Below are 27,584 nucleotides of genomic sequence, written 5' to 3'. Positions count from 1 at the left end.
CTGAATGGGAACAAAAGCTTTTCCCCCAGCACATAACCCCACTCAGTACTTGTAATTATACCGTAAAATCTCTGCAGAGATCCTTTATTGCATGCAGAGAGCATAAAGCAGTGTGAGTCATAACTCTGCTCCCTCCCATGCTTTCCTTCATGCTCTGCCCAAGGCAAGAGAGAATGGGGGCGGCCCATAAGAATCCAGTTGTATTCTTGCACCCAGATGCATCTAATAATAGCCATCCTCCTGAGGATTCTCAGAGAATCCTTCAAGAGAAGGCTAATATGGCATTGGTTGAGCGAGACACTAAGATGGCTTCACTTGGGCTAACTTAGGAAAACATATCTCTATTGAATTGCATGTCTTTGTTTCATGGATATCCCCCCCCCCCACACACACACACAAAAAGCTGACACAATGAAGATTAAACCCAAGATATTTACTTCCTCTGTAACAAAAGTGTTAAGGGCTTTCTGACAGCAAGGACTTGGTTGTTTACACAGAAGGGGCCTGCTGAAGGTCAGTTTAGATGCCTGGCATGGAAAGATAACCTAGGCTCCGGCTAGAAATTTTAGTTAGAAGGCAAGTCACTCTGGCACATGCACCATGTATGTGACTTGGCAAAACTGTACTAGAGTATACAATAAGTCTGGAAATGTCAGCCCCCCCTTTCCATTCCCCCCTCTCTGTGTCACATTAAAGAATGGCAATAAAATATGTATAAAAAGCAGATAAAAAAAATCAACTCATTTGAGATGTGGTGCTGGAGAAGATTGCTGGGGAGACTGTGGACAGTCAAAAACAACAACAAATAAATGGGTCCTAGGACAGATCAAGAAGTCAAGAAGATCAAATTAAGGCTGTTGTACTTTAGCCACATCATGAGAAGGCACAACTCATTAGAAAAGATAATAATGATAGGAAAGGTTGAGGGTGATAGAGAGGAAAACCGCATGCCAGATGGCTAGACTCAATTAGGGTGGTCACAGGCATGAATCTACAAGACTTAAGTAGAGCAGTCAAAGACAGAGGGTCTTCGTGTTTTCTCCAGTGTCACCATGAGTTGAGGTCATCTTGAGGACAGGTAACAACAACAACAACAAAATATGGGAACTTTACTAGCAACCCTTCTCTGGATGTCTGGTAGCTGCCCTTTTTATTATCCATTAGACTTCTGGCAAAGAAAGGAGCACATCACATACAAGAGGTATGGTCAATGAGTCACAGTCATAGGTCAAGGTGGATCTAGAAGGGGATGAATAAGCCAAGATAACAACTACTAAGAAGAAATCTTCCCCCATATTTTCCAAGCTGTTGCCACCCAACCTATCATCAAATGTCTTTTCTCCTTGCAAGACCTCATCTTAGGCTGAAGCAAAAATTGTCCTATAAGAATTCGAAGTGAAGAGCAAAAATTTGCCCAAATGCTATTTCTGAGCTCACCACTTTTTGATATTTGTCATCATATGTGACATGGCTGCCACTTCCAAACTGGGAACAACCATATGTAAACAAGGCAACAATACTTTCAGAAATTCAGCTGTCCACCTGGTACTGTAATATATAAAACCCAGTGGCAAACTTCCATTGGATCCTACTGTATCCTCAAGGACTAGCAATTCCCCTCCCCTCTCTCAAAGCTTCCCACCCTTGCACTCCCAAAACTGCCCTAGTGGTCTGGCGAAAACCAGATGGAATTGGTTTGTGCCACTGCAGTGAGGAGGGGAAGAAAGTCACCATTCTGCTAGTGCTGGATGTGATTGTCCACCACTGAATCTTGACTGTAAATCCCACTCACTAGTCTATTGTTCTGGAACTCAGTGCCTTAACACAACCAGCCATAATAATGCTTAAATTATTTTCATTTGTTTTTTTAAATTGAAAATGGTATAACATTTTTCTTAGCTAAATAAATGAATGAATAAGCACTACAATGATCTTTTAAACTGAAAAAATGGTTCTTAAAACATATGTCATACACATACAATTATATCAAACTGTTTATTAAGCCATGTGCTGCAGATAGATGGTGAATGTCTTGCTGTCTAATGGGGCTAACAAAATCTTCATAAATTAAACTCAGCACATGCCAATAAATATGGGACATGCTGTCTTTTATCTTTCGGTACATCCCGAACACAAACCAAGTGTTTAATGTCAAAGTTAGCCCTGCAACCTCACAAAGCTCTAGTTCCTGAACAGAAAGGAAATCACAAATAAAAGCCATTATGAATCTCTTGTCATGTTTTCAATGATTATAGTCCCAAGTATTCCCATTCTCAGTTCTACAGTCAAGCTGTGAAAGACTACAGAAGCATTATAGACTCCTTGCACATTAATCCTTCTGGTAAAGCAGATTTGAAAAATAAAAATAAGCTAAAATAAAGATACTGCTCCCACGCTATCAAACAACACTTGATAAAACCTTAAATAACATTTACATATATATTATATTTCAAAATACTATGTTAAGCCTGAGCTGGGGTTATATTTTATTGGAAATTCCAAATAAATTAAAGCCATTCATCATTAAAAAAATAATCTGTTCTAAAATATCTCATTAACTTTGCATCCAAAAGCAGGCAAGTTATACTGCCTATTCCAGCAAGGTCTGAAGACACAAGCAGCCAGAAATGAGCTATATGAAATTATTGGTTTCAACTTCATGGCATGCTGATCTTTTTTCCAAATGAAATTTGAATCACTGTGGATGCTGCACTGATGAATGGGAGTGCAAACGAAGTCAACCCTAGGAAAACGGGAAGGGGGAGTTCATGCATTAAAATGAAAAGAAGTGCCTGATTTAAAAGCAGTACTGTCAGGAGATTAATGGTTTTTAAAACTTTGATTATTCTGGCATTTAACTGATTAACTGAGGTATTTAAATATAATTAAATGAATGTACATTTTTGGAAACTCTATAAAAGCATCTTTTTTGGGGAAGGCATCCTGCACTGAGGGAACTAGCACTTTCAGATATGAAATCCATTTCATTCAGTGACAGAAACATCATTCCTTATAGTCTGTTTTTCATCACATTACCAAATGGGGAAAATATGGCCAATATGATACATCATAGCCAAAAGGGGTCATAAAATAAACAGGAACAAAGGCTATTAATACTGTGAGGTACAATAGAGAATTATGAGAATACTATGAGATATTGAGCCAATAGCTTAAATCTAGTTGGTACCCTCAACTAAAATCTGTCTACTAAATCTATGCTACTTGACAAAAACCAACACTTAGGGGTGAAACAGATGGTCAAAATAAGTAGGTTTCCAACTGGCTTCGAGGCGGGGTGTTTAAATGATGCGCACCTTGAAGGCGTCTGGAGAGCTGTCTGGGGAGAAAAGCTGGACTAAAAAGGAGCTGGATTTTTCTGCTTCTTCCCAGAAAGTGCGCACTTTTGCATGGATGTCTAAATGCTGCAATGCCAGAGCAGCTTTAAAGGGGCACTGGATCCAAACCCTAACCCTAACTCTGCATATAAATGCCCCGTTGCAGGTGCACCTTTAGAAGGGATGGAACTGTCGTACCCAAGCAGTGGGGGTGGCAATGCCCAAAAGAGAAACCATGACATCTCTCATGGAGATACGAAAAACATACACAAACTAGACAAAGAGGGGGCATGGGTTGAAGGGGGCACGATTGTACCTTGCCAGCATCTGCATGGGTGCTCCGATGCTCTGTCCCAGTGGAGTGCTCCACTTCAAGTCACTTTTTCCTGCTTGTCTGTTTGCCCCTTAGGGGCTGTTTAGACCGCCCCTAAGGGGTGGCCGGCAGCCATCTCTTTCTTCGCCAGATCGGGGCTGTGGCAATCATATGCTGCAGCCTCGATCTGGACTTTCTGTGCTGCAAAAAAGCAACTCCTTTCTTTGCTACGGAAAGGGCACCATAGCCACTGGTGCTGCGGCTTTTCTGTGCTCCTTTCGCACTGCATCATCTGGATGCAGCGTCAGAGGAGCGTCATGACACCGCCCATCGTGAGGTGGGGTGTGCAGTGTTATGCTGGCATGGGGGCACAGTCAGGGCATGTGTCATGCAGATGCCCCGCCCCCATGCCAGACTTTTTGTCCGGTCTGTACAGTTTGTCAGTTCCATTGGTTGTGTTGAATTTGGGACAGTGAGGCTGGTTTCAACTGTAGTCTTTTCAGAATCAGTTACCCATACTGCTGCTGCTGTTGTTTTGTGACTTCAAGTTTTTTCCAACTTATGGCAAGCCTAAGGTAAACTTATCATAGAGTTTTCTGGGGCAGAGAGAGTATGACCCGGCCAAGGTCACCCAGTGAGTTTTCATGGTCGAGCAGGGAACTGAATCCTGGTTTCCAGAGTTATAGTTCAATGCTCAAACCACTACGCCAAGCTGGCTCTTGGGGATAGCCTCACATTTCCATTTTTATTCACATTAATAACATTTACTTAAATTAAAGGCACTGACATCTTTTGTTAGCTTTTGGAAATTTGGCAAAAGTAAATGTGCTTTCCCTCCATGAGAAAACCTTTTATTTCTATGCAGTGGAATTAATTGATTACCTGCATAATCTGTTCTTGCATAATGTCCGTCTTCTGACTTTGTAGTGGTAGTTGTATTATCTGAAAAACACCAATACATTTTATCTTGTTATATTATGATGACTGTATCCCCCTGCACTGGCAAATTGCTCTCTTGCACTTTTAAGTCATGACAGTGCTACCTCAAATCAGCACTATGCTAATTCTGAAACATAAGAAAAATTACTATATCCTTGCCTGCTTCTCCAGGAAAAAACAGTCCAAATGCTTTAGCAAAGTTTCTGTGGTACACAGTCTTCACAAGACTTATGGTACAAGCCAGGATTGGTGGGATAATCCTCAAATCTATCTGAAGGCTGCATTTTTGAATGCATGCTTATGCTACACTCGCCCTGAATATGCAATGCTGGCAAATATATGAACATTTAAAAAATCATGTTCAATAAAAAGTCAATGCAAAATCTGCTTGTTCAGTACAAAATCTGCATATCTGAGGAAACATGTCATGAACTCATACATTCTTTTTAAAGGAATGCAATGACAAAATTGTCAAATTATGTTTTCATGTTTCTGTGCAATAATAAAAAGAATTGATATTTCAACATTCGTAGCCATTACATAAAAATGGCTTCAAGAATTATATAAAACATTTAATAAATATAAAGCATTTAGCATGGAGATTTGGAAGATATGGTTGCATCTCTGTTTCAAAAATTGTAACAGGGAAAACCCTAGCTCAGTCTTCTGACTTTTAACAAGTAATTTGTTTATTTTTAAAATGCACATTATTCAAAGAGTAACATTTTCCTTTTTGCCAGCACATTACTTTTAGTTCCTTTTAAAATGTATTTTCCCTTAAAAATACACTTTAAAAATCCAAAAATATCCTAAATCACTCCTTGGTTTGAGGATGAGGGGGCTGTCGCCGCCCCATTACTGGTCAGATCAGTGTTGCACCAACCGACTGCCATGATCTCGATCCAGTTTCTAAAAAGCACAAAAAGGAGCCTCAAATAGTGCTCCTTTTTGCACCCTCTAATGGGCATCACAGCCACAGCGGCATGGCTTTGTGACACCCTTTTCGTGCTGCATCATCTAGATGCAGCACCAGGGTTGTGCCATGATGCTACATTCTTTTTAGAAGGGCATGTGGACTTTATGGCATGAAGGGGCAGAACCATGGCATCCAGCATGTGGATGCTGCGCCGTGGCTCCTACAGGCTGGCACAAAATGTCATTCTGTACTGCCCTCTAAGTCACTATCACTTATTTTGCAAATGGAATGTCATTATGCCCCAGTTAATCAAAAGTAATATGTTGCAGTTAAAATTGTTACTTGTAATTTCTTACTTCCAAGTTGTAGAAAAACAATTATAACCTGAAGCTTCTTCAGGAGCTTTGGATATGTAACAGAAAAGACAAGATGGTGACAGAAATCAATTAAAAAGCAGTTTGGGGCATCTCCATCTGCATGTCCTTGCTCCAGATGTTGCAGACACTGTCCTGGTCTGCTGACATGGACCATATAATTTTTCAGTAATGAACGCCTTGATTTTTAAGTACAGTTGAATGAACCAAGAATTCATTGAGAACCCATATGGTGCAGTGGTTTGAGCATTGGACTATGATTTTGGAGACCAAGATTCAAATCCCAGCTTTACCATGAAGCACACTAGGTGACCCTGGATGAGTCACACTCTTTCAGCCCTAAAGGAGGACCATGAAAAACCCCTCTGAAGAAACTTGCCAAGAAAACCTCATGATAGATTCAACTTCGGGTTGCCATAAGTCAGAAACAACTTGAAGGCACACAACAACAACAACAACTAAAGGCCTTCCCAAAGGTTGGTCCAAAACACACCTGGACAATAAGGAGAAAGGAAAAAAAAAAAGAACAGAGCACCTGACTCTGAAATTATCTAGATTGCTGTTTAGTGCCTTCAAGTTGATTCAAGTTTATGACAATCCTATCATAAGGTGGTTTTTTTTTTTTTAGAAGATTGCTTCAGAGGGGGGTTTCTATTGCATTTAAGGCTGAGAGAGTGGGAATTGCCGAAGATCACCCAGTGGGTTTCCATGGCTGAGTGGGGATTTGAACCTTAATCTCCCAGAGTCATAATGCCACACTTGAATCACTACACCATGCTGGGAAAAACAAAAACACCAGCAGTCTTATACATTCTGGCAGCATGTGTGGCTGCTTTGGACTGTGATGCTATAAACACTCCCCCAGGAGTAAGTTCCACTGAGATCAGTGGGACTCATTTCGGAATTGACATGCATACCATTGCACTAGAAGTTTGAGGATGCTGCCACACTGCTGAATTAATGCAATTTGACACCCCATTACCTGCCAATGCTCAAGGCTTTTGAATTCTGGCATTTGCAGCTTTGTGAGCTATTTAGCCTTCTCTGTCAGAGAGCCCTTGGAGACCAAGATTCAAATCCCAGGACCCCATAGGATGGAACCATGACAGTTAAAGTGGCGTCAAACTGCATTAATTCTGCAGTGTGGCAGCAGCCTCAGACTCTTACACATAGAAAGTAATAGTGGTTCCCTCCCCTTCTTCTGATGGCTTCAGTTCACACAACATTCAAGTTATATATTGATCAAAGCAAAGTGACATGAAGCAAAAGAAAAAAGAAAAGTGGATCCAAATCCTGTGTTCAGAATTGTTTATGCATTCACACACTTTACATCATTCCTTGTTTTTCAAAGTTTCAGGGTTTGTATCTTCTCAATAATTCTATTAGCACACAGGAAAGTACTTGAGAAATGGGGAAAAGTTCATTGTATGAGCACTAGTAGCAAATGAGAGATCAAAAACCTTAACCTTGATGGAGGAGCAGATCAGGGCGCCTAAGGCAAAAGTTATCTGCTTCTCAAATATAGTTTTCAACAGAGGGCTTGTCTACACTGCTTAAAAAAGAAATCCCTTAAAAAACCTGCTCTCCCCTTGAATCTGGGGCAATACTGCCACATAACATGCAACCTCATAGCCAAATCTGGGGCAAAAAGGCCACACAACACATGGCCATATCTGCCCCAGATCCGGGCTATCCTAGCTTATCACAGAGTTTTTAAATTCTGGTATTTTCTCCAGAGTTTGTGCCACCATTTTATTGTCCGGAAGAGTTCCCAGGCTGATCAGTCAGGATTCCCCTTCCTCCTCCTCTTCCATTGGCACTACTGTCAGCAGCATCTTGCAGCTGCTTATTGAGAGCAGATGAGGTGCTGGGAGCTTCATTTGCCTCAGAGCTAGCACTGCAGAGGGAGAAGAAGCCTGCCATTTGGCTTGGAGCTGGTATGGATAGATTTGAAGGTAGCAGCAGTGCAGAGTGGTGGCAGTAACCCAGCAAACTCTGAAGGGACAGTTGAGTAGTGTAGACAATCTATCTGATATTCCTGGAGAGAAAAAGATACGTGGGGTGGCTCTGGGACAGGTGTGGGGGTAGGAGTCCATTTGGACTTTTGCCCCTACTGTAGACGAGTCCTAGATAAGATCTCTGTACACAAGACAGAGCAAAACTCAGTATGTGTCTTCCATGGCTGGCATCCAGCATCTATTGCCTGGGCTATGAATGGCTGACATAGTCAGCTTTGAAGCTGCCAATCATCTGTTGGATTCCATCAGATGGAGCTATCATGTTTAACAGCTTCCTGGGGCAGTGGCAATATGTATCCTGATATCACCCCAAAACCTACATTCTGGCACTACCATGCTGTTAAAATGTTCCTGGTGTGCTCCTGAATTTCAGCAGTGATGCAGTTTTCTGGGAGAACAAGACGTCTGGAAAATGCACACTCAGTACCCTTTAAAGCATGATGTGCACTGGCAACCCTGGGATTAAAATCTCGCCCATCTCTTCCTCAGGATAGTGAGTGTCAAAGATGACAGTGCCACCCAGTGCCTAGAGCCTCAGTCTTGGAGGAAAAGGTGGGAGATAAATAAAGTGAGTGAGTGATGGGATGGAAGCATGCTCCCAGAAAGCTTCTGAGACTGTAATTCTATTTTTTTTTTTGAAAGAAGCAAAATCTCCTCACAGATATTGATTTCAAGAGATGTGTGTGTGTGTGTGTGTGCTGCACCACTGAAATATAGCAGAGAGGTGGCATGTTTGAAAAATGGCAGCAGTGGTGGTAAATCTCCATGTGTCGTCTGCCAACCCCTGGATCAATGTCTCACCCAACTCTTCTGCAGGCTGGTGACTGGTGCTATTAACCTGATGGTGTCACCCATCTTGCTGGTGGCAAGATGATTTTGCAGCCACTACCTGACTCAGTTGTGGGTTAGGGCCTTGGCACAAAATAACTTCACTTCTTAGATGACACATTTTGAAATGTTTGCTGGCCTAAACATTCCAAATGCAACTTTTCCTAGGAAAATGGGAAGGGCGAAATCCAATAATTTTTGAGTGGTGTTGGAAGACTATAGAGAAATTGTGTGTGTGCATGTGGACTTCCACTATATTCTTCCACAGTGACCGAATCTGAACAATTCTGTGGCAGTGTTGGAAAACATGGCCACTCCTTTTGATGAAGAGTCAATCCACATGATGTAAGGGTAACATAGTGGTCACCAAGCTACAAAAAAGTGGGCTCTGTTGCTTTTAATAATGTCCAAACTACTGTTAAAATACGTGTGTGTGTGTGCGTGCGCGCACGCAAGACACACAAAGAGAAAGTGTGATGGGAGGGAGGGACTAGCACTTGTTTTACCAAGAAAATCCCTGATTCACCCCACTTTTTGATCTTCACATTGAGAGAACTCTAAGGTGGTTTGGGTGCTAGAGCTATGGTATTCTAGGAACATATGAATTAGACCGATAAATTAATAATCAATAAATAAAATACAATATACAGTAGAGGAAGCAGAAAAATCTTCACGAGTGAACTAATGTTCAGCCCTGCAAATTCAATGAGACTCGCAGCTGGGTTCTATGCATTCTGAGTCAATTACTCAAGTACCTAGGGTTTCTCAGATACTTGAGGGCTGGACCCAGGGCCTCCAGTTTTCAGAGGAAGGGGGAGAAATCTCCAAGCAAGAAAGCAGCCTTAAAAACTGTGTACTTATATTTTCCTTTTTACTTAGACTTAATGGTTTTCATTTGAATGCAATTCTCTGTGCAAGTGTGATTGATGCTTAAGGGATCATGCTTGATGACTTCACCAGGGCTGCCTCGTGTAACATCACACTTGCAGTGTCACTAGGGCCCATGCTCTGTGACATCACTAGATCTTAGATTCTGCCCAGAAATTGTAAGGCTTGGAATACTGTATATATCCAATTATTAGTCAAAAAATTTATGCCCAAAAGTTGACCTTAAAATCGTTGGTTGACCTATATATGGGTCAATACAGTAATACTGCTTAGAAAGGTCCTGAAAGAAGCTCTGCCCTGATGCCTCACTCTCCCTGCCTTGGCAGTGATCTCTGAAAGATTAACCTTCTTAATCTGATGTTAAACCCTTCTCTTCCCATCCTCTTCCTCTCTCTCTGGATGTCTCTTGACCACCAAACCCCACTTCCCTTCCCTTCTCAATCTGATGTTAAAACCTTCCTTCCCCATCCTCCTCCTCTCTTACTGGACCTCTCTGACCACCAAACACCCCATTTCCCTCCATTTTCTTCCTTATCGATCCAATGTTAAAACCCTCTCCTCCAGCACCAGAGATGTGGTGTTAGGTGGTTGGGAGACGTTCAGAGAAGGAGAAGGAGGGAAGGAAGTGGTGTTTTCCCCTTTGATCCTTTGTTACATGCCCCTAAGTTTTACCCTTGACCTATACCCAGGTCATATCAAAATCTATGATTTTGGCTCCCAAACCTGCCCTTGCTCGACTTATATATGAGGTCGACTTGTATAAGAGTATATATGGTAATCTTGACGTGGAAGCCCTAGAAATAGCACACAACATCAGGACAGTTAGGAAGCATTTGGAGAAGAAGAGGAAGCAAACTTAACATGAGGCCCCTAACCTGTGAGGACCTTGGAACCATTGCTAAACTAGCCTTTCTTCACACTACCCTGTTGTTAAAATGACCTCCTTTCACAGCCTGTGAATAGTGATACAAAATGTATGTTTGTGTGTGTGTGTAGCTTTCTAAAGGTCAGCATATTTATTTATTAAAATATTTATATTTTGTCCTTAGATCTCGAGGTAGCTTGAAACAAAATCAATGTAATCAATTTAAAATCAATTAAAATGTAAAATAGCAAACGAAAATTTATAGCCTAAAACAGATTAGCTTGCAAATTAAAACAGGTTAAAACAAATTAGACCATGCAGATTTTAAATCACAAAGGCTTTAAGAAAAAGCCAGGTGTTAACTTGTTGCTGAAATGAAGCTACCATGAGTGTCAACTGGATCTCTAAGGTAAGGGCATTTCACAACTAAGGTGCCACAAGAGAAAAGACCCCGTTCCACTCTCACTGGTGCCCTCATTGTAGGACACAAAAAGTGCCATTCAGCATACCTTAGGCTATGAGCAAACATATATCAGGAAACATGTTTCTTCAACTATAGAGGTCCCAATCCATTTGGGGATTTTAATGTCACCAGTACCTTGGATCTGGACAGATGTTTAGTGATGGTCAGTGCAATTCCTTTAAGACCAGTGTTATCTTTATCTTTCTTTTGATTTATGTATTTAATATATTTATTTGATAAATAGATTTATCAAATAAATATAAAAATAAACAAATATTAAATGTTTCCTACAAAATGTCTTGATCAGAAATGTTGGTGCTGTGTTTTGTACAGGTTGAGTCCTCTTATCCAAAATGCTTGGGACCAGAAGTGTTTTGGATTTTGAATTTTTAAAAAATTTTTGGACTGCCTGTATTTGTAAATATGTACATAATGAGATATATTGGAGATGGGACCTAAGTATAAATACAAAATTCATTTATGTTTCATATGCATCTTCTACATATAGCCTGAAGGAAATTTTATACAATATATTTAATAACTGTGTGAATGAAAAAGTATGTGTACACCGAACCACCTGAAAACAAAAGTATCATTATCTCAGTCACCCATGAAGAAGTTTTTGTAGTACTTTCAATTTTGGAATTCTGGATAAGAGAGACTCACCTGTACTTGGTATGCAACTTCAGATGTATCAGGGTGTACTGGAGTACATTTTACAAACCTAAGGCATCTTCTTCGTCCTCAAGCTGCACTGACAAGGCATATCACAAGCACAGTGCAAGACTAGACCCTGATGTTGGAAACACTGATCACAAGCAGCACAGGGAACCGCATTTGTTTTCAGTTGGACTGAAGTGAGTGTGCAAAAGGCGAACAGTGGGCTATGCTTGCAGTCAAACTAGAATGAAGACTCTTAACTATATTTTACATGTCACATATACTGGAAATGCATTTGCAATGTGAGCAGCACTTAATAATGAGCAGGACAACCCCTCCTACACTGCTCTCTCTTTCTCGCCCACGTAAAAATACAGTAAAAAGGTAGAGCACTCTTTGAAATGGATTTTGCTGCAAACATTACCTTGACATCGGCCCAAAGACATGACTTCAATTTTCTCCTGTTTCTGGCATGATGCTTCTTTGATCTGACATGCATTATCATAAGATTTCCCATCGGAAGCACAGAGAGGATTGAAGTTGGTTTGAGAACAGTCAATGTTACACACGCACCTGCAACAATAATAAAAAAGGGCCTAATGTAAAAATAAAATAAAATAACACCACCAATGTATAATACAAGAAAGCCCAACCACATTTAAGAAATAAATGGTAAAAAATAGCAAGTCAAATGAATATGCTTGACATTTTGCCGTAAGATTCTCATAGTGATTGAATGAAAGCAAAGACTCTTAGGAGTGGCACAACTGGCGTAGTTGCATGCCTGTATAGGACTGATATCCTGGAAAAAAATAAAGCAGAAAGAACTACAATCAGTCTATCGACTAAGAGGATGAACTGTGAAGCAGGAAGTGTTCAGTTCAATACCAACTGGGGAGAAGACCTTTCCCATGGCAGCACTCTAATTATGCAGTGCTCATCTTGGGACAAGGCAGGATATAAAATAAATAAATACTTGTATTTGACCATATGAGTTTTATTATTCTTTGTATCTTACTGTGAATGGCTTTGGGAACTAGCTTACTGTAAACTGGTATACAAATACACTAAGTTCCAGCCATGAATAGAGATCACTTCAGCTGATATATTTCTCCTAGGGAAGCTTGATGTCTTGTTTTCAGACAGCCACACCTGTCTTTGTGTAAGACTGCTATTTTCTATGCAACCCCCCTGCAAACCTGTACAACAAAATACCTTTGTAGAAAAAATTTTAGGCCAGAAAACCAGAATCTTAGACAAAAATAGTCATATGGTTTTGTTGTTTAAGATGTTTGTTTTCTGAATACGATGTTTGTTATGCAAAATTTCAATTTCCAATGCAAAAAGCCACAATTGTGTGGAATAATTATCTTGCACAAGAAATAGCCATGCAGTTTCCTTCTGCAAAACTGCTGGGCTGTTGTTTTTTGTCGATAAAACAAGAATTCTGCACAACACATAGACAGACACTCACATATAGTAGAAACAGTTTTTTGGGGGTAAAATGCCATAGTTCTTTCTCACACAAAAAAGTTTATTTCAGCCCAGAAATCCAAAATGTGAATAGTGGGCAAAAAATACATAAATATTATTTTCTGCACAGCGAAAGGAGGCTGCAAATTATTTATACTCAATTGCAAAGACAAAATGGAATAATTTTAATATTTCTAGTGAATCTTCGCTGCCCCTTTGCTGCATACTTCTTTTATTATAGAAAGAAGATCTTCCTCCTCTCTGTTTTATATAGAACATACATGTGCCACATGACACATCTAATGCTGGCCTAGGAATGACCTCAAAGAAGGGATTGGCAGAGTAAACTTATGTTTACTTATGGCCAGTCACAAAACATATGATACTAAATGCAAGATACATATGTGAGGAAAATGTAATCATAAACAGGTGTCTTTCAACACTGGAACACCTCTGAAAACATTATGATAAATATATCATTAATTTGATGCTTATTTTCTTCCTCTATATCTTGGCTATGTAATTTCTCTGTGCAGAGAAAGGGACTACTCATTTTTCGATGCACAGAGGTAATACAGCAGTTTTGCACACGTGTACTATTGTGCCCTTCTTTGAAGGTTGTGCACAGGATTGCAAGAAGACAGACAATCTCTACCAGTGCCTCAACAGGTTAGATGGGGAAGGAACATGAGTCTAATTTGGCGTAAGGGGAAATAAAAAGGACCCCCAGTGACGCAGTGGTTAAATGTCTGTACTGCAGTCACTCACAAACCACAAGGTTGTGAGTTCAATACCAGTCAGGGGCTCAGGGTCGATTTAGCCTGGCATCCTTCTGAGGTCTCTAAAATGAGTACAGTCCACCCTTCCCTTACGCAGAGGATCTGTTCCAGACCCCCTTGCATAAGGGAGAAAATGTGGATGCTCAAATGAATGGGGCTTGTGCTCGCAGCGGTGCACGGTGCGCACGCCATGGGAGCGTGCACCATTGTTTCCTTCCGGTGTGAGCCTCCCTTCCTTCCGTTGTGGCTTCCAGCATATGCTGGAAGCCGTGTAAAACACGCCCATGTATAACGTGGGTGCACTTTACTCAGCTTGTTGGAGGCAATTAGCTCACACATTGTAAATTGCTTAAGGAGTGTTTAAGTGCGCTGATAAGTGGTATAGAAATGTACTTGCTATTGCTACTGTTATAAAGGGAAATGTTCCACACCCCTGGCATAAGCATCCATCGGGTGGCAGCAAATGAGTGTGAGAAAGCAAGAATTGTCAGTTCTCTTGCCTTTTTTATCTTTTTAAAAATTGTAATATACTTTAAGATAATATCTCTCAGATGTATCTGTGTGTGTGACTTTCAATTTTTCCAAACCTGCAAAAAAAATAAAAAGCCAAAAATATGCTAAAATCAGCAGTGATGTTAATTTCACTGTTGTAGATATCCCATATAGTTTATGGTGTTAATTTTGAGGTATAATAGTAATGCATTAAAGAACAGAAATAAAGAATAGTCATAATATCAATTTGGAAACTTAGGAACAAAAAATCAGGAAGGCGGCCTGTAATAGTACAGAGAATGAACAAGATTTCAGATACAAAACTTCTGTTGAGTGCTCATCTTGGACAATAGGTGTGTTGAGAATCCTTAATAAAATACATACATACATACATGGATTTTTGTGAAATGGATATTCAGATAATCTCTGGGAGCTTAGTTTCTCTGCAAAGCCACTGGAAAGTAGCTTGGAATGTGTCATATGCAGGATTTTCAAGCATCTTTCCAGCATCTGAAACATGGCCATGGATACTGGTCAAGTTGCTCATTATTAAATTTTGCAGATTTTGATACAAGGGAACCCTGGGCACTTAAACTCAGTTTATTTCTGAAACAATATCAGAATAGATTTCCCAGCAGGGCTGATGTTTGAAATCTTTAAGACTTACCAGAACAGGCCTTGTAAAATAGGTGAAACATGCCTCTGGTGTGTAATTGACCTGTGTGATGATGTCCTTGACCTGAACTGGGTGGCTCTGGATATGTGCAGTAAGGAATAACTGCCCTGGGGATCTTTATAGAACACTTTAGATCCCCTTGCCTAAGTCTAACAACATTGTTGCACCAACTCAGTGCAATGCTATGCAACAGAGCCTTTTACGCAAGTACAGCCTAGTAGCAATTCTGGGCTTTGTTGAAGAACCCTCCAAACATCTGTATCAACTTCTGAAATTATTCCAAAGGATTCTGGAGCTTTGAGAGACTCTAAATCTAATTCCTGAATACCATCTCCAGAGGACAACTAAAGAATTCTACCCATCACTCAGTGAAACTCTTTTGGAGACAGTTATTATTGTTCTTTGGTGGTAGAGGAGGTGGCGGGGTGATTATTCTTCCTGGTCTGAGCATTTAGGACAAGGAGGGCAATATATCTAAATGAACAGAAACCTCAAGGTGTACTTCCCTTTGGGGCAAAGAATTATTCTTATTGTCGCATTAAAAGGTGAGCAAACAATGACAGCCCTGTTTGTGGCAGCAGTAAGACAGTACTTTCCCCGTCCCAAAGGCACCTGGACATGCCTCACTTTTAAAACAATAGATCATTTGATCATTTTATCACCATGCATGTGACAGCCAGTTATAGTTTTATCAATAAATCTACTTCATTTATGTGCTACTGCAAACAGTCTGCTGAATAAAGTGGCTCACATAAAAGTTGTTATTGTTTTACTTGTGGACAAGGAACCATGACAGGAGAGTATCAACAATGTTGCTCAGGTTAAGGGCACTTTCCCATCATGGAACTCTATTGACAGGTAGGACTACAGATCTCTTCCAGTTTGGCTGGAGATCATCCCGCACAGCTGAAGGTCCAACAGATTGGGAAAGATTAGGTATTCTTATTAAGGTATCACAATGGTCACCTTTCACATTCATTTGTAGTAGGGAGGAGCCTCTTGAAGAACTTATTGGTGCATTTCAGAAGCAATTCAGAAACCATACTCTGTGCCATGCTCCTCTCACAAAAAGGATTGTGGGAAGTGGAACCTTTGGGTATCAGCCAAATGATTCCTCGGATTCTATCAGGGTTGTGCACTTGGATCTTCCCCTCTCTCTCCAATGAAAAGTGGTTGGACGTTTCAACAGCTGCCACAGGGCAGATGCCCACTTTGCTGAGAAGACAGTGGAGGGAAGAAAGTTGAAAGAAAGTTATCCCTCCACATTTCCTTTCCTCCCTCCTTCTCTCCCTCTCATTTCACAATGGAATGTTTTCTTGTAATACATTTACAAGAAAGTTATTCCATAACAAATAAATTTAATTTATAGACAGGAAAATGGCCCACATTTTATAGTATTACCAATGGACAAATGGTCCCCAAACCGGTGGCAGTTTCAATGCCTCAGTATCTTATTTACAAAGAGAATTTTCATTAAGGAGAATCTCATTAATAAGATTAATGAAGATCTCTTTAATGAGAAGCCTAGGGTGGGTGGAGATTTATTTTCTATTTGTTTCAATTACAATTTTCTCCAAATTTTATTAATTTCTTCATATTTGGGATGTGAAGACCATTTAAAACAAACCCAAACCCAAAGGTACCGTTTAAGCCTGGCTTTGAATTCCTGCCTTTTCAACCATGTTGGTGTTGAATTATATTCCCTCAGTGGTTCCACATTGTTAATAACTATATGGCAGGTATACATGCATAATCCTCTCCATGCTAGAAACAGCTGCACCTACTGAACTGGGCCAGTGCACAGAGGGAGAACGTCATTACAGTTCATTGTTGAAGCATTTGCTAATCATAAAACGGGAAGGAAAGAAGATGAAGTTTAATATAGCAAAACAGAAAGCTCCCCTTGCAACTAAAAATTCATTTGGTTCTTCTAACTCATCTGATATATTAGAAGTTTATGTCCCCAAAGTCCTAAGTTACAAGAAAAAAGAAACTTTCTCTTGGAGGCTTAAAATGTTTGTGAATATCCTTTGTAACCCTTTCAGCAACCCCATGCCCAGCCCAGCTCAGCCCAGATCAATACACTCCTGCTATGCCTAGTTTTTTTTACACCTGCAGATATTTGGATCTACAGATTGTATCTTCACTGGCCCAGTTTTGCACCCTTCCATAAATGTAAAGCCAAGCTGTGACCAAGAAGAAGATGAGCCAGCAATTTAGTCAGCCCTCTTTGTTCACAGACTTTTTGTCCATGGATTCAAGCATCTATAACTTGAAAATATTTTCTAACACTATAAATTCTATGAAGTAAACCTTGAATTTTGCCATTTTATACAAGGGACAGCATTTAACTATGCTACTGTACTTGAGCATCCACAGATTTGGCATCCATGGGAGGGGGAGACCTGGGAATAAACCCCAGTGGATACCAAGAGCCTACTGTAGTCTGAATGAGGTATCTTCCTTAAGGTAGAATCAGCAAGTCTTAACATATTGGCTTGAAAAGTCCTTTCAAGGATTGTGGCAACTTCAGTTCAGAACTCCATAGTAACAGGAAAGAGAATATAGATGCATCTTGAAGAAATGGCCTACTTCTTCACTTTGAACTTCCTCGTTGGGAATGAAAGCATGTGGCTCCACTCACAGTATATTATCCCCCCCACCCCCACCCCTACTTCAGAAATCCTATTTATCAAGACTGTTTTTGCCTGTGAAAAATAGGAAGAATGGGAGATGGAAATGTTATCAGACTGGCAACTGCCACTCTGCAGAATTAATGCAGCTTAACACCACTTTAACTGTTGTGACTCCATCCTATGACATCTTGGGATTTGTAGTTTGTTATGTAACCAGAGGCTTCTGATAGAGAAGGCTAAATATCTCACAAAGCTACACATCCCAAAATTCTACAGCATCGAGCCATGGCCAATAAAGCAATATCAAACTGCATTAATTCTGCAGTGTGGCAGTAGCCACAGACAGCTATAAATGATTGCCCCAGCAGAAGCCCTATTGAGGAAGTATGCTTAATATATACATACCTTTTCACTGCACCTTCATTAGAGTGACAAGTAAACAGAAATATTTGAATGTTATAGTGTTAGTCACTTTAATGAATGCATACTCTTAAGTGAGTAACTACATTCTTCTGGGGTTCAGAATAGAGTGCTGTTTGTTGCCTGAAGTGCTGTTTGATGCTTTGAGATATATGGATGTTTCACAGTAAAGAATGGAAAATTGACCTATTTATATTTCACAGATAATTGCATAGGAACACAGAATAATCACCAGCATGCCATAACATGATTGAATTAAATTCTTCTTTACAATTTTGAATGGAACAGCACTCTAGAATTAACAGTCGGTCCTTCCTTTCTGCAATGTAATAATTGAGGCATAATCAGAAATGACTGGATGATTTCTAGGTGAGCAACAGACACAACTCCTGCTTGTAGCTTTGATGAGGCAATGGAAAATCAGTGAGAGAAAAAAAAAAGAATTATAGAAACTGGTCCACCCATTGATTTTACTCATCTCACTGTAATAGTTTGTATATTATTATTATTATTATTATTATTATTATTATTATTATTATTATTATTATTATTATTTAACCTTTATTTATAAAGCGCTGTAAATTTACACAGCGCTGTACATACAATCTTTTTAATTAGACGGTTCCCTGCCCTCAGGCTTACAATCTAAAAAGACATGACACAAAAGGAGAAGGGAAAGGTGGTGGGAAAGGGGATGTGGTCCAGCAGTTCCTCTCTACCTCCAAGCCTGGACCAAGGCAGATGGACTGGAGGGAGGGCTTGGCTTCGTAATGGATGGTTAATCTTCTTTCAGGGAGGCCTGTTGGAGCTAGCCTGCCTCTCTAGTAGGATAATACATATAAATAACATAGCAATACAGCAAATGGTTCGATAAAACAGGAACCAAAAGAACGTCAAATAGCATGCAACAATTATGCAATGCCTGGGAAAGCTTCTCTGAACAGGATGGTCTTCAACTCCTTTTTGAAGCTGGTTAAGGAAGTGATGGCCCTTGCTCACGGGGGAAGAAGGTTCCAGGAGTGAGGGGCAGCGAGTGAAAAGGGGCGAATCTGAGATGGGGCAGAGGAAATCCTGGGCTGGGACAGCTGACCCTGACTACCAGAGTGGAGGGTCCTAGTGGGAAGGTGAGGAGAAATAAGGTCTGATAAGTAAGGAGGGGCCAGTCCATGGAGGGCTTTAAATGTTGGCAGCAGGAGCTTATACTGAATGCGGAAAGGGAGGGGGAGCCAGTGAAGGGATGCCAACACAGGAGAGATGTGGTCAGAGCGGTGGGTGGATGTGATAATGCGTGCAGCTGAATGCTGGACAGAGATTAAAGGACGAAGGTGAGAAAGAGGAAGCCCTGCCAGAAGGACGTTACAGTAATCAAGTCGTGAGATCACTAGGGCATGGACCAGGATCTTGGCAGTAGAGGAGGAGAGATATGGTCGGATTTTGGCAATATTGTACAAAAAGAATCTACAAGCCTTGGCTGTGGTCTGGATCTGAGGGATACACGACAGAGAAGAGTCAAAGATAAAACCAAGACTGTGGGCTTGCTGGACTGGTTGAATAGAAATGTCCACAGGGACAGAAAAGGAGTGTTGAAGGGTGGGCTTAGGAGGAAAGACAAGAAGCTCTGTCTTGGGCATGTTGCGTTGCAAACGTCGATGGCGCTTCCACTGCGAGACAGCTGAGAGACATGACGAAACTTGCTGTTCAAGTCGGGGGTGGAAAGATACAACTGGGAGTCATCGGCATACAGGTGGTAGGAAAAACCAAAAGAGCTAATGAGCTTACCTAAGGACAGTGTGTAGAGAGAAAACAGAAGGGGACCCAGAACAGAGCCCTGGGGAACTCCAACAGATAAGGGAACAGGAGATGAAGTCTGACCACCTGCAACCACTGCAAAAGATCTGCCAGACAAATAAGATCGAAACCAGTCGAGAACAGAGTCTGAGAACCCAAGGTCAGAAAGTATATCAACTAGAAGACAGTGATCAACGGTGTCAAAGGCTGCAGACAGATCAAGAAGGATGAGAACAGAGTAAAGGCCATTAGCCTTGGCCTGTAAAAGGTCATTTGAGATCTTAGTGAGAGCTGTCTCTGTAGAATGCCTTGGGCGGAAACCAGACTGAAAGGGATCGAGAATGGAGTTGGCTTCAAGAATCACAAATGTCTACCCAATTCCATCTTTTTAGGCATGTGGCTATGCCAAGGATCTACCCACATGACACCCCCACCCATCCTGTACATGCTTTTTCAACACTATTTGTCTGCCACATTTCTACTTCACCTCACCAAAATTCAAGGCAGCTTGTAACAAAACAAAACTTTCTAAAATCATACATTAAAACGGAGCATTAAAACAACAAAATCAACTGTAGCAACACTAGGTTTTATCTGAGAGTCGGTCTGGTACAGTGGTTAGTGTTTTTGTCCTGAGACTCTGGAGATCCAGGTTCAACTCCCCCCTGAGGTATGAAATTCACTGGGTGATTCTGGGCCAGTAATTCACTCTCAGCCTGAGCAACCTCACTCTGGTTGTTGTGAGGATTAAATGGATAGTCAATAGATTTGACACCAGAGTCAATGCATGCTGTTACAATTCATCCTAGATTCAGCAGGGAGCAGGAGAGACTAAGCACAGCCTTGCGACAACCTTAACAGCTTGTACCTGAATATACAGAGAAAGGGGAAAGTCATACACTCTGCATTTGGCATCCTTTGTGTGCTTGTTTTTATATTGGGGGGGTGGGAGAGACAAACTTGAAACCAACCAACCAACCAAACAAGCCAACCAGAACACAGTTAGGCTGCCATTGTTCTACCTCTAGGACTGCCTGAGATTCTGTGGTGCTTTGGCTTCACATGGGGTTATTCACACTGAAAATAATCTAGGATGAATCTAGGTTAAATCTCCACTCTTCACACACATCCTGAATGCACATAATTAAGGCTTCTTTTTGGGGGGGAGGGGGTTTAAAAACCTCATTTAATCTGGGATAATAGATATTTGGTTTTCCCCGAGTTTTGTTTTAAATATTTTGTCAGTAGTGTGAATAACTGATGCAAGTAGACCTGAATAGACCTAACTGAATACCAAAACACTGCATACCAAAACAAGGGGTTCTGAATGCATTTGCATTGTTGGTTCCATCTGTATTTGAATGCTTGTATATGTGAACACAACCAAACTCACAGAGATGTGCATAGATGAGGATCTATACGGTTCCATAGTGTGAATAACAAACCTGGAATGCATGAGTGAGATGATTCACACTGTCACACTAAAAACAATAATGTGTAAATGACCCCACAGTAACAGCTCTATTTATATGTCATACTTCAATGGGAATTAGCTTTCTTTTTAGGAACCTTTTGTATTCACACTATGGAGCCACAGAGATCCTCTTCCAAGCTGTTTCAGGAAATGACCACTATAAGAAGTTCAATGCCTTCTGAATGAAATTGTTTAAAGCGGCCATGAAATGCACTAAATATGTCCACAGCATCTATCAGCATATGACTGCTGATTTTATCAAGTCGAGACATTGTCACTTTCTCCCCCAAGTCAAAGTGATGCTAATTTGGGCAGCTCCAATTTGTGATGGCTCATTTTCTGAATAAAAATAAAAATAAGAAAGGCAAGTATTTACAATACAAGCTGTTGTGCAGTTTAGTAGACTTTTATTTTTATAGTTTTCTCTCAAACAGAAGACCATAAAAGTTTGCATGTGTGGGTGAGTGTGCATACACACATTCACATCCTACTGTATAAAGAAAATGAAGAAAGAAAACTGAATATCAGGAGAAACAGAATAGAGGTCAGCCCACAAACTGTGGACAAATAACTAATATAAGCATGAGAAAAGCCATCTCAAAGGTTCTACTCATATTGAAAAAAAGAAGGAAAGCTAATGTGTCTTGGCTTTTGCCTCCTGATAGATATCTCCCTATCATTTCTTGAGTATGAAGAAGTCGTGATGAGGAGAATTTTGGAATGGTGAGAATCTTCACAGCTTGGTTCTCAAGCTGTGCAAATTTTGCATGTGTTTTTTGTGTATCCAGAAAAGAAAATTTTCTGGGCAGGAGACAATATTTGTGATCAGAAAATGCTCTTTTCTGTACAGAAGGTGCTGTTTTCTGAGCAAAAAAGTGCAACTTTTGCATGGAGTAAGTCCCCAGCTATAGAATGTTATGTAAAAAAAAGATGGTATATTCTGCACAAGAAAGTATTTCTATGCAGAAATATTATTTTCTGCACAGAAAATATTGTTTTCCTACAAAGAAAATGTTTTTCTGTGCAAAACAAAAACATGACATTTGTGTAAAATAAGTCCTGAACTGCAGTTTTCAAAGACTTTCTCACAATGTGAAGAAAATTGTTCAAATTACCTGTTGGTCCCTTCAATAATGAAATTAGCAAAGAATTACACCTCTGGTTACCATTTTCCCCAAAGGACACTACCCCAAATCCTATGTGTACCTGCTTGTGAAAGACAAAGAAATAGACAGAAAGATCTGTGTGTACACACATGTGCACACACACACAAACCTACACTAAAACCAATGCAATGAAAAATGCAAGTATATTAAAATGGTTCTTGTTGGAAATGTCTGTGCAATGCCTTCAGGGGCAGTTTCTTTTCCTAAGGAGAATAACAGTGTGATCTTTTATATGTCTGCTCAGTATGAGTCCCACTGAGTTCAATAGGGCTTCCTCCCAGCAGACAAGTGTACATAGGATTGCAACCATCATAACAGAAGAGAAAAGAAAAACCCAACTCCAAATGCTTCTTTTGAAAGAAATCTGATCTATCTTTTAAAAATGTGTATTTTATTTATCATGCCTTTTGCCCCTTTGAGCTTTTCAGTGTTAAGCGGCTTGATGTGTCTGATTTTTGCAGTGGTTCCCTGTGAAGTTTTACCTCTTTCCCCTCTCTTCAAATGTTTGCCTTTGCTGAGAGCAAGAGGAGAAAAGCCTTATTCCCGGAGGGTGCAGCTGTGCTTATGCATGGCATTTCAATCGCATGCTGTTATTCAAACAATTAGAAATCACACAGACCGTGCAAGGAATTATCTGGGCACTGCACAGAGCATTTTATTATTATGGAGTGCATAATGAAAATGATTTGAAGGACCCCAAAGCCTCATAACATAAAGAAGCTTTGAATAATCAGGTGGTGCATTAATTTTTTTTCAAAGGGCCACAATAGATGAAAATGTGGTTTACTGGACATATGTCAAGGTAAAATGCACTAAAGTGGAGAATGTATTTACCGTGGATCTCCACTGCATACCAACTACAATGAAACAGAGAAGGGAAGTTGCTGTAGTGATCAAAGGCAGGTACAGGGATCTTGTAGCTGCTGGGTCACTGATTTCTTCTCTCTCTCTTACTCTCTTGCAAGAATGGAAGAGGGACCAGGGTGTTAAGTAGCACATTTTAAAAGGCAGTCCCCTTAAATTTAGTGAGTGCAGTATTCAAAAACAAATTCTTATGTTTACTTAGGGAAATGGTGACTTTTGGCTAGGTTTTGTGCATTTTTTCTTGTTGTGCACCTTCAACTCACTTCTGACTTAAGGCAAATTTATTCAGGGGTTTTTGTGGCAAGATTTTTTCAGGGGACGTTTGCCATTGCCCTCCTCTGGGGCTGAGAGTGTGGCTTGCCCAAAGCCACCTAGTGGGTTTCCATGGTTGAGTGGGGATTCAAATCCTGGTCTCTGGGAGTCTGTCTCAGGGTGACCAGATACCCTCCCTTTCTAAGACATGTCCTACATTTCAACGTTCTGTCCAGAAGGAATTTCAACATGTCCTCCAGTTTGAGCATGACTAAGAAGCGTGAATTTACAGTTATATGAGTGTTTTTAGCTTTTATTTCATAATCTCCTACATTTTGCTCGAATGTCCTACATTTTGCAGTGCCTTGTCCTCCTTTCTGGTTATAACATCTGGTCACCCTGGTCTGACTCCAACCTCTATACCACAGTGGCTCATGTATTGTACAAGCTCTTGTATAAATGCCACTGGTTGTTTTGTGAAAATACACTAGGAAGGTGTCTCCTTTAATTGTTGAGATGTAACTAGAGACATGTTCCAGGAATAGGTGACTGCTTTCAAATCAAACCACCAGACCATTTCCCCTCCAACCTACTACATGATGTCCTTGAGCAACATAGTTCAGAGTAGGAATCAGAAGTCTTCGTGACCGCAAACTTTCCACAGAACACTTTGAAAAGCAAGCCCTAGAAACATCACCAAAAAAGTCCACAGCATGGTTCAAACATGTGGACAACACTTTCACCATTTGGAGCCACAGAGAAAAAGATCTGACAATGTTTCTGAACCATCTGAACAACATCCACCCGAACATCTAATTCACAATGGAAAAAGAAAAGGAAGGAACATTGCCATTCTTGGATGTCCTTGTCATCTGCAAACCAAACCAACGTTTGGGCCACACAGTATACAGAAAACCTACACACATGGACAGATACCTACACATGAACTCCAACTATCACCCAGGACAAAAAAAGAAGCACAATAAAAATACTGGTAGACTGGGCAAAAAGGATCTGTGAACCCCATTTCTAGGAAGATGAATTGAAGCATCTGGACTGGGCTCTATAGGCTGATGGTTACTCCAGCTCAGACATCAGAAGGGCTGCCAGATGGAGAAAAACCCATAGGAGTGAAGACAAACAACCACCCAAAGGGAAGGTATTTTTACCATACATCAAAGGAGTCACAGACAGAACAGGGAAACTGGTGAGGAAACACAACCTCCAAATGATCTACAAGCCGACCAAGAAAATCCAGCAAATGATGTGCTCAGCGAAGGACAGGAAAGACCCTCTCACAGTCACAGGAGTTTACCACATAATGTGCAGTTGCAGACAAGTCTACATACGGGCTACCAAATGCAGTGTGCAAACACGAATTAAGGAACATGAGAGACATTGCAGAGTGGGTCAGCCAGAAAAATCAGCAGTAGCAGAACACGTTATAAACCACCCTGGGCATAAAATGCTATGTGAAAACACTTAAATTCTGGACCATGCCAACAACTATCAGGTCAGAATGCACAGGTAAGCCATAGAAATCCACAAACACCTGGACAATTTCAACAGGAAAGAGGAAGCCCTTAAAGTGAACAAAGCTTGGCTACCAGTCCTGAAAACAGCAAAATCAAGACCCAGCAAATGGATCACTAATTAAATGGACACCCTGAGGCCTTGCCATTCAACAACAGAACAATACATATTAACATGTAAATCACCTCCTCTCAACCAAGGGTCACACAGTATATACTCCACTCACTTTCATGCCAGCATTCTCTGAAGATGCCAGCCACAAATTCTGGTGAAACATCAGGAATAAACTCTTCCAGAACATGGCCTCATAGCCCAAACTCCCCCCCCCCAAAAAAAAAAAACTATGGATGCCAGCTGTGAAAGCCTTCAACTTCACATCAGAAATGACTTCAGTTCCCTGTCTTTCATCAACTCTACAGTCGTACTGAGTTTCACAGGATGTGGCGTAAGCCTATTTAGTGGCTATAGAATCAAGGTAAACAAAGCCAGCCAGCAGCAATAGCTCCCTATTTCTTACTCACTACATCTCTCATCTCTTATTAAAATTCCTTTCTCAGTCTGCAGCCAACTTTCACCCTTCCACTCTTTCAGTTCAATTATAATATAACCTTCATCTAGCTCACACCTGTCTCTGGAGACTCCAACACTGTATTAGCTTGCATGGTGCAGCACCTTGAGGGCAAAATAAATGTCCCATTTTTCTTTTGAAAATGGCTGCAATTTAGATAGAGCTGAAACAGTGGAATAAGTACAAGCAGTATTAAGTGGGTGTAGCCTCTCCCCCCGCCTCGAAACTAGGAAGCTTAAAAATCTCAAACCATTGCATACACCCACACACTAGAACAGAACAAAGTAGGGCTAGACAACTACTAAGTATCTGGTGTAGCTATATATAAACCTTAAGATAGTATATAAAAGATTATATGGAATTATTTTTAGCCACAATAATGACTAATGTAAGCACAATTTCAGTTCCTATTGCTGTGTATTTTTGTGTTCACCTCTAGAACGTACACTCACATATTATAACATTAATCAACAAAGGCATACATTACATGCAATGTTTCACTTAACATAATTCAAACAGGTCTGGGACAACAATAATATGCAGCTACAGGAATGCTGATTCTCTCATCCAGCTCCACCATTATCAGAAATAGCTTCCAACAAACAAATTCAATCCATAGGATGTTTATGTTGCAATGACAGATAACATTCACTCCCATCCAGTATCTTTGTGACTTTAAATTTCCATCTGGCAGTTGTAGCTCAATAGTAAACTTTCACAAACAATTAGACTTTTGTAACCAAAACAATATGACTTCCTCCGGAATACCAAGACGTTTTGTAGTAATTTCTTCAGTTGTGCTTAATCGTGCCTAAACTTTACTCACTTACATTATATGAAGAAGTCTCCAAGGGTAACAAATTTAACAATATTATTAATAAGAGGCTAATTCATAAAACAACAAAGATTAACAATAAAATAAATTGCTTGAGCAATAGCTGCCAGATGGCAATTTAATGTCACAAAGAACTAATACTTGACAGGAGGGAATGTGATCTGTTATTGCAGCTTAAATATCCTTGGACTGAGTTTGTTTGTTGTTAGCTAATTCTGACAATGGTGCAGCTGGAGGAGAGAATCAACATTACTTGCAGAATCTAGCTGCATATTATTGTCATCCCAGCACTGTTTGGATAAAGTTAAGTGAAACATTGCAAGTAAAAATAGATAATAAGGGCTTTCTTTCAAGCAGCGGCTAAGATACACAGACCTACATGTCTTTTTCTATTTCTAGAGGTTTTTGTGCAGGATTGCCTATTAAGAATTTAGTTAAGTTTTCTGGGCTACGTGGCTGTGTTCTGGAAGAATTTATATCTGACATTTTGCCTGCTTCTGTGGCTGGCATCTTCAGAAGGTGGTTGACATGGAAGTGTGTGGGGTAGATATACTTGTGTGACCCTTGGTTGAGAGGAAGTGATTTACATGTTAATCTGTGTGTTGGTTGTGTTGTTGAATGGCAAAGCCCCAGGGTGGGAGGATATGTGAGTCCATTGTGTGGGGGGAAACCTCCCCAACCATGGGTGGTGTTCATTTGCATGTACTAAGTCTTAATTTTGGTGTTTTTCAGGACTGGTAGCCAAACTTTGTTTACATCATGGGCTGCTAGAGTTAAATCAGACCAAGCTGTTCCGAAAGACAGAGTAGAGCTTCAAAGTACGAACATCTTGCTGAACAGAGTAATAAAGTGGTATCACAGTAGCCAGGAATTAGTAATTACAACACCGACAACACCATATCACTTCTTTTCTTTTTCTGTTTTATCATACAGAAAAAGAGGGCTTTGCAAGCTGAATGTAAATACATTTTTGGGATTCTGCTGTAATCAGCAAAACTCAGAGCTAGGATGACAGACCAATTAACAATC

At 40.4% G+C, this 27,584-nt stretch overlaps 1 protein-coding gene across 4 annotated transcripts in view; it reads right to left on the bottom strand.

The window, feature by feature from the left end:
• Positions 1-27,584, bottom strand: part of TMEFF2 (transmembrane protein with EGF like and two follistatin like domains 2) — a 313,434-nt gene that overhangs the window by 100,352 nt on the left and 185,498 nt on the right. For all 4 annotated transcript variants that reach the window (XM_089519557.1, XM_089519554.1, XM_089519555.1 and 1 more), the window contains exons 6-7: positions 12,024-12,172; positions 4,531-4,590 (exon numbers count right to left, since the gene is read on the bottom strand). In XM_089519557.1, coding sequence (XP_089375683.1) covers positions 4,531-4,590; positions 12,024-12,172 — 209 coding nt within the window. The remainder of the gene's footprint in view (positions 1-4,530; positions 4,591-12,023; positions 12,173-27,584) is intronic.

The sequence above is a fragment of the Sceloporus occidentalis genome, unplaced genomic scaffold (assembly GCF_023333645.1).
Source record: "Sceloporus occidentalis isolate IW3139 unplaced genomic scaffold, rSceOcc1.0.p SCAF_4, whole genome shotgun sequence".
NCBI lineage: Eukaryota > Metazoa > Chordata > Lepidosauria > Squamata > Phrynosomatidae > Sceloporus > Sceloporus occidentalis.
Note: the sequence above shows the minus strand (reverse complement) of the source record. Positions and strands in the feature narration are given on the sequence as shown.